The following is an 8440-nucleotide window of genomic DNA, read 5'->3' on the forward strand; positions in this document are numbered from 1 at the left end:
AGTACACAGTTCTGAGTAGAGATTTTTGAAAATGACTATCAAAGTGCATGTAACCAATGTCCGGATGTTTGTTCAATGAGAATGTTTATGCATCTCCATCGCAGCGTGCAGGGGACCTCTTGTTTTTGAAGATATTCCAAAGCAATTTTAAAGTGTTTTGAAATTGCCCTGAAAATAGGTTGAGTTGCATCATGGAGCATTGGGGAGAATAGATGATTAATTTTGTTTGTTTAACTGAATGTAACTAATGTGGTGCACTTCAGCTAAGTGTCCCAGTGGCTGTCGCTCACTGGTATAAGTAGAGTCTCATTTGACTGAACTGACAATTTTCATTCAGAGTCTCACAGACATCCTTCTATGACATGGAACATGGACTTTCCATTCATCTTTGAATTTGAACGCATCTACTACCCTGTTCTTGCAGCCGTTGGTATAATGGGTAAGGCAACAAAACTGGTGAAAGTATAAAGCACTGCAACTGTTTCTGTTCTTGTTCCTTGTCCTCTATTGTAACATATCAGTATTAATTAATTTGGACATAGGAAAGAGATGGAGAGTGTTTCAGAAAGACATATGGAAAGAAAACAAAGAGTTCAGAGAATATGCAAACTATGTGACATGTTTTGACGTCTGTGATATAATCGCCTATTCCATTGTATCAATATTTTTAGTGTTGTTAGTTGTCTGCTTAATACGATTTCTTAATTAAAATTATCAACTTTTTTGAAACTTCAACCGCTGAAATAATGGTGACTGTATCCGGGAGAAATACATGAATTTTGTCCAGTGTGTGCAGGAGGGTTTTCTGACACAGTATGTAGACAGGCCAACCAGGAGCGATGCCACATTGGATTTGGTACTGGGAAATGAACCCGGCCAGGTGTTAGATTTAGATGTAGGTTAGCACTTTGGTGATAGTGATCACAATTCGGTTCGGTTTACCTTAGCGATGGGCAGGGACAGGTATATACCGCAGGACAAGAATTATAACTGGTGAAAGGAAATTATGATGCGATTAGGCAAGATTTAGGATGCGTAGGATGGGGAAGGAAACTGCAGGGGATGTGAACAATCGAAATGTGGAGCTTATTCAAGGAGCAGCTACTGTGTGTCCTTGATAAGTATGTACCTGTGAGGCAGGGAGGAAGTTGTCGTGCGAGGGAGCCGTGGTTTACTAAAGAAGTTGAAGCGCTTGTCAAGAGGAAGAAGAAGACTTATGTTAGGATGAGACGTGAAGGCTCAGTTTGGGCGCTTGAGAGCTACAAGCTAGCCAGGAAGGATCTAAAGGGAGAGCTAAGAAGAGCAAGGAGAGGACACGAGAAGTCATTGGTGGATCGGATCAGGGAAAACCCTAATGCTTTCTATAGGTATATCAGGAATAAAAGAATGACTAGAGTTAGATTAGGGCCAATCAAGGATAGTAGTGGGAAGTTGTGTGTGGAATCAGAGGAGATAGGGGAAGTGTTAAATGAATATTTTGCGTCAGTATTTACAGTAGAGAAAGAAAATGTTGTTGAGAATACTGAGATTCAAGCTACGAGGCGAGATGAGATTGAGGTTCACAAGGAGGAGGTGTTAGCAATTTTGGAAAGTGTGAAAATAGATAAGTCCCCTGGGCCAGATGGGATTTACCCTAGGATTCTCTGGGAAGCAAGGGAGGAGATTGCAGAGCCTTTGTCCTTGATCTTTATGTCGTCATTTTCGACAGGAATAGTGCCAGAAGACTGGAGGAAAGCAAATGTTGTCCCCTTGTTCAAGAAGGGGAGTAGAGACAGCCCTGGTAATTATAGACCTGTGAGCCTTACTTCGGTTGTGGGTAAAATGTTGGAAAAGGTTATAAGAGACAGGATTTATAATCATCTTGAAAAGAATAAGTTCATTAGAGATAGTCAGCACGGTTTTGTGACGGGTAGGTCGTGCCTCACAAACCTTATTGAGTTTTTCGAGAAGGTGACCAAACAGGTGGATGAGGGTAAAGCAGTGGATGTGGTGTATATGGATTTCAGTAAGGCGTTTGATAAGGTTCCCCACGGTAGGCTATTGCAGAAAATACGGAAGTATGGGGTTGAAGGTGATTTAGAGCTTTGGATCAGAAATTGGCTAGCTGAAAGAAGACAGAGGGTGGTGGTTGATGGCAAATGTTCATCCTGGAGTTTAGTTACTAGTGGTGTACCGCAAGGATCTGTTTTGGGGCCACTGCTGTTTGTCATTTTTATAAATGACCTGGAAGAGGGTGTAGAAGGGTGGGTTAGTATATTTGCAGATGACACTAAGGTCGGTGGAGTTGTGGACAGTGCCGAAGGATGTTGTAGGGTACAGAGGGACATAGATAGGTGCAGAGCTGGACTGAGAGATGGCAAATGGAGTTTAATGCGGAAAAGTGTGAGGTGATTCACTTTGGAAGGAGTAACAGGAATGCAGAGTACTGGGCTAATGGGAAGATTCTTGGTAGTGTAGATGAACAGAGAGATCTTGGTGTCCAGGTGCATAAATCCCTGAAGGTTGCTAACCAGGTTAATAGGGCTGTTAAGAAGGCATATGGTGTGTTAGCTTTTATTAGCAGGGGGGTCGGGTTTCGGAGCCACGAGGTCATGCTGCAGCTGTACAGAAGTCTGGTGAGACTGCACCTGGAGTATTGCGTGCAGTTCTGGTCACCGCATTATCGGAAGGATGTGGAAGCTAAGGAAAGGGTGCAGAGGAGATTGACTAGGATGTTGCCTGGTATGGAGGGAAGGTCTTACGAGGAAAGGCTGAGGGACTTGAGGTTGTTTTCGTTGGAGAGAAGGAGGAGGAGATGTGACTTAATAGAGACATATAAGATAATCAGAGGGTTAGATAGGGTGGATAGTGAGCGTCTTTTTCCTCGGAGGGTGATGGCAAACACGAGGGGACATAGCTTCAAGTTGAGGGGTGATAGATATAGGGCAGATGTGAGAGGTAGTTTCTTTACTCAGAGAGTAGTAAGGGCGTGGAACGCCCTGCCTGCAGCAGTAGTAGATTCGCCAACTTTAAGGGCATTTAAGTGGTCATTGGATAGACATATGGATGAAAATGGAATAGTGTTGGTCAGATGGTTTCACAGGTCTGCGCAACATCGAGGGCCGAAGGGCATGTACTGCGCTGTAATGTTCTAATTCTAATTCTAAAATCCATATTTCCCATAGACGCTGGCAACAGCTGCCATCAGCCATCCCGTGAGAAATTGCACCTTTGTTTCCGTTGACGTTTCAACTTTTATATTTTTGTATTGCCAGAAATATCAAGTTAATACCGAAAGAGAAGCAAAGCATTTTCACCTGAAGATTAACCAGTTTAGTCCAGACCGTTGTCTCTGAGCACTTCACAAGAATCAGGGTTCCAGAGAAAGGTAGCTCTGTACTGCTGGTATTGAAAAGGGTCCTGATCATTCATTAATTGAAAAAATGTATTTTCTATTGTTGAATTAGACGACATGCTCAACATCAATGATGAAATAAAGCCAGAAAGAATGGCAATACTCACCACGTCTGGCAGCTTATGCAGCGAGGGAAACAGAGGTAATACTTCAGGCCGTTAACCTTTTACCAGTAACTTTCACTCTGCCTGAGATCTGAGAGAAGTTATCAGGGCCAGTGATTGCCTCGTAGGCTCTCTGCTGGTGAGGGTGCTGTTCAAAAGTCACCTCTGTAGGAAATCAATTAGTTATGAAGTAGCGTTCTATGCACAGTTATTGTTTGGCTTACAAACAGTAACTTGACTATTTAAACTTGATGAGATGGCAGAGAAATGTGACAGTTATCTAGGATAACTAATAGTCTTTTAAAACTATGTTTGGATGCAGAACAAATGGCGTCTCCATTGATCGCTAAATGTAGGAGAAATACCACAGGGCAAGGCTTTGCATGTGATTATTTGGTCAAACTGAAACAGATGGGTTTTTGTTAAATGTAAATACTACACATGAAAATTGAAATCTAAATGAAGCAGGCCGAAAATCACATCAATGGAATTCATGGGTGATGGACAATGTAGGTTTAATACACGCCAATTCAAGATTTCCCCAGTGCTTGGGAAATAAATGGTAGGGATAATCCCCGTCGTTGTATTTGAAATCTCAACTTCCAACAGAGCTGGCGGAAAAAGGGCGGCATCAATTGAAGCTAGAATAGAGAGAGAGCGACAGAGAGAGACAGAGAGAGAGAGAGAGAGAAGCAACAAAACGGATTATGGGAAATGCATTTAGCTGGTGGCAGAAATGGATAAAGACATGTATATGAACTGGGATTTTGTAAAATTGTTACTTGATTGAACCTTTCCCTTTGGCTGGTTTTCCCGTTATTTGATTCTCTAGCTCCATTCAAGATTAATCTCTCTGCAACCCACCAGACACACCACAAATTCCCTAGATCTCCGAGGGATATATTTTGTCCTGATTCTCCCTCCACTGTCTTTCTCTCCATTTCAGAGTTGCCTGAAAGTACAGGGTGGTTATCAGTATTGGTTGACCGTGAAAGATTAGATTGGTAAGGTGGATAAATTAAAGAGTAAAGAGGATAGGAGAGTAGGGCTGGTAAGTGTGATTTCGTTGCTTCGTTTTCCGTTTTGTTCCCCCCTTTGAATTCATTATTAATCGTATTGCAGTCTCTTACCTTCGCTCCACATTCCATTTTACATCTTGTTTATCTTTGGTCCACATCAATGTCCAGGCAGCTGCAGCACGTTTTGTTACTATAGCGCCTTTGAAGGAATAAAACTTTCCTCGGACCTTCACAGGAGCATTAGAAAGAAAACAAATGTGACTCCGAGCCACGTAAGGATATAACGGCATTCTTTAAGAAATATCATAAAGGAGCAAAGCGAGTTAGAGAGGTGAATAGATTTCGAAGGGAATTTCAGAAATCAGAACCCAGGCAGTGAATGCACGGTCGCTAATTGTGGAGCAATTAATATCAACGATGAACAAGCGGCCAGGATTAGAGGAGACTAGAGATCTGGAAAGATTTTCGAGCTGGTGGAAGCTAAAGAGTTAAGGAGGTGCGAGGCAATCGAGGGAATTTAAAACAAGGCTGAGAATTTTACAATAGAGGCGTTGTTTGGCAGGCAGCCAATATAGGTCAGTGAGCACAAGGGTGATAGGGAAGCGGGACTTAGTGTGAATAAAGCCATCAGCAGCAGAGTTTTGAATGACTTCAATTTGACAGAAGAATGAATGTGGGAGGCCAGTCAGGAGTGTATTGGAATAGTCAAGTCTGGCGGTAACGATGGAATGGATGAGGGTTTCAGCAGCAGCAGATGAGTTGAGGGAAAGACTGAGGAAAGATTCAGCAGCAACAGCCGAGTTGGGCAATGGAGAGAGGTTTAAATAGTGATGGTGCAGATATGTGGTTGCTCCTCATCAGTTATAACATTGACGTTGTGAACAGTCTTGTTCAATGTCAGACAATTGTCAGGGAGTGGTTTGGAACTGATGGCTAGGGAACGGAGATGTGATGGGGGAGAAGGCAATTGTTTCACTCTTACTAATATTTAATTGGAGGAAATGCTGTTCATCATGGATATCAGACAAGCAGTGTGATAGTTTAAGGCGGTGCAGGAGTTGTCAGATGTGGTAGTGATGGAAAGCTTGGTGTTGTCAAGGAAATTTGGAAAATGATGCAGCATGTCAATGAGATTTGTGAGCGGGAAAAGGATAGATAATTGAGGGACACCAGTGGTAACGGTGCTGGAGCAGAATGAGTAGACTTTGCAGGTAATTATTTGGCGGCAATTGGAAGGGTAAGAATCAGACCCAGTGACAGCAGTACTCTCCATCTGGATTCTCATATTAAACTTGTCTTGCTCTGTTCCTCCTTCATGTAATCTCTTTCTGAAGCAACTCACTTTGTTGTTGCTTTATCAGTATTTTCCACAGTCTTACATATTCCCTCAATCTTTTATTTAACTCAGTTTTCATACAATTCAGTTCACTTACGGTAACTTCTTCATTTTAGTTTGCCTCAGTGTAACTCCAGAGCAGTTTTGTGCACAGAACTAGTTACAATTAACAAAGGCAACATCAAACCAGGAATTAGTGCCAAGGGTCGGGGACTGCGACTGACCTTGGGATGGTCTAATGATAATTATCTTTCCTCTCTCTTGCAGTGAACTTGCTAGCGATTGTGATCCTGTCCCATGGAAAGTGCGGTCTCTCCAAATGTGTCACTCATTACTTGGTGGCCATGGCAGTGGCGGATCTAATGGTCGTGATCATTGAAGTCATATTGAAGCGGATAAACAATATTTACTTCCCAATAAATGTCTTGTTCATCACTCCCATATGTGCCATGAAACTTGTCACGAAAATTGCAGCACTGGACTGCTCCGTCTGGTTCACGGTTGCTTTCACCTTTGATCGCTTTGTAGCCATTTGTTGTCCGAATCTCAAACAAAGGCATTGTACCCAGAGAACGGCGAACAAGGTTTTAGCGACTGTGTGTGTGCTCGGCTGCCTGAGAAGCATCCCCTTTTATTTCATGTATGAACCCCAACTTATAATTAACAACATTCCATACTTCTGCATTGAAACCTCTGCCTATTACACTTCGCCCTTATGGGCGGCGTCCGAGTGGTTTGACAGTATTTTAACACCTTTAGTGCCGATCCTTTTGATCCTTCTGTTAAATGCTCTCACTGTCAAACATATTATAAAGTCCAATATAGTCCGCAGGGCACTCCTCAGCAGCATCAATAACCAAAATGATCCAGAGAGTGAGAACCGGAAGAGGTCAATGATCCTGCTCTTTACTATATCTGGTAATTTTATTCTTCTCTGGATGACATATGTTGTGCATTTCCTAAGGTGGCGGGTGAAAAGCTACAATTATACAGACAGATACCACAGTAACCCAATATACATCAACCAGCAAACGGGATACATGCTTCAGCTTCTCAGTTCTTGCACTAACACGTGTATCTATGGGTTGACGCAGAGAAAATTCAGAGAAGAGCTGAAGAATGGAATGAAATACTTGATTACACTGAATGGGGGACTATATAAATAGCAAGCAATTGGCAGAAAGATGCATCAAGCTGTGTAGATTACAATCCATACCCTTCTTCTGTCCCATAACACCAGGCTGTCAGGTGATGGCAGGAAACAGGCTGACTCTCTTGAGAGAGGGAACTGGCCAATAAACCACCTAGCCAGCAGAATGCATTTGCATTGGGTATGCTGCCTGCAGTGCATATCCAATAGAACGAATAAACATTAGTATCTGAATTACAACAGAACCAATATTGCTAACTCGGAACAGAGGGTGAAAAACTGGGAAAACATCTGGTCACTGCAAAGCATGTAACAATAATGCCCATTGAACACCATCTTGTAAATGTAAAATGTTCAAATATAATGCACACTGGCCCACATCAGATAATTCTGAAGGCCTCAGTGATCATGCAGATTGTATCTGTTAAGTGTGAACCATTAATAATAACAGACACTTAGACCACATCGACTAAATGGTGAGTGTCAACTAATAATGCGCGCTGCACCACAGCTGGTAAATGTGGAGTGTTCAATGTTAATGCACACTGGATCGCATCTCATAAAAATGAAGCAGTTAATAATCATGGACACGGGACCACATCTGGTAAATGTGAAACATTGAATAATAAGGTACTCTGGACCCACATCTGGTAAATGTGAAGCAATGGTAATAACAAACACTGGACCACATCTGGTAAACGAGAAGCAATAGTAATAATAAACACTGGACCACATCTGGTAAATGTGAAGCAATAGTAATAATAAACACTGGACCACATCTGGTACATGTGACGCAATAGTACTAATAAACACTGGACCACATCTGGTAAATGTGAACCATTTAATTATATTGCGCACTGGACCACATCTGGTAAACGTCAACTGTTCAAACATGATGCACACTGCGTTCAATGATATTGTAAACTGGAACTTGTGAGGTGTTTAGTAATTTTAATTCTTTCAGGGGATGTGGGCACCGCTGGCAAGAATAACATTTTTTGCCCACCCGTAATTGCCCTTGGCAACTGAATGGCTTGCAAGGCCAGTTAGTTAAGAGCCAACCACATTTCTTTGGGTCTCGACTCATAGAGTCATAAAGTTATACAGCACAGCAACAGGCCCTTCGGCCCATCGTGTCCACGCCGGCCATCCAGCACCCAACTATTCTAATCCCAAATTCCTGCACTTGGCCCGCAGCCTTGCTGTGGCAGTTTAAGTGCTCATATGTACAGCAGAGCAGGTAAGGACAGTAGACTCTTTGCCTAAAGGATATTATTGAATCAGATGGGCTTTTACAACAATCACTGACAGTTTCACACCTCCAGGACTAAGACGAGCATTTAATTGCTGGATTTTACTAATGAGCTTAAATCACATTCCAGCTACTGACATGGTGGGGTTTGAACATGTGTCATCAGGAAATTCGACTAAGTCTTT

The 8440-nt window shown here is 42.4% G+C and overlaps 1 protein-coding gene across 1 annotated transcript; it reads left to right on the forward strand.

Moving 5' to 3' along the window:
* Positions 1-369: 369 nt before the first annotated feature.
* On the forward strand, positions 370-7019 carry LOC137365797 (probable G-protein coupled receptor 139). The gene is made up of 3 exons (XM_068028059.1): positions 370-439; positions 3447-3536; positions 6121-7019. Exons 1-3 carry the CDS (start codon positions 370-372, stop codon positions 7017-7019), a joined length of 1059 nt encoding a protein of 352 aa, XP_067884160.1.
* The last annotated feature ends 1421 nt before the right edge of the window (positions 7020-8440 follow it).

The sequence above is a fragment of the Heterodontus francisci genome, unplaced genomic scaffold, assembly GCF_036365525.1.
Source record: "Heterodontus francisci isolate sHetFra1 unplaced genomic scaffold, sHetFra1.hap1 HAP1_SCAFFOLD_361, whole genome shotgun sequence".
Classification (NCBI taxonomy): Eukaryota; Metazoa; Chordata; class Chondrichthyes; order Heterodontiformes; family Heterodontidae; genus Heterodontus; species Heterodontus francisci.

Excerpts from the sequence above, each read along its gene's own strand:
- LOC137365797 (XM_068028059.1), top strand. The coding sequence starts at position 370 with ATGGACTTTCCATTCATCTTTGAATTTGAACGCATCTACTACCCTGTT. Across the intron at positions 440-3,446 it reads TGCAGCCGTTGGTATAATGG|ACGACATGCTCAACATCAAT; the intron begins GTAAGGCAACAA and ends TTGTTGAATTAG. Across the intron at positions 3,537-6,120 it reads ATGCAGCGAGGGAAACAGAG|TGAACTTGCTAGCGATTGTG; the intron begins GTAATACTTCAG and ends TCTCTCTTGCAG.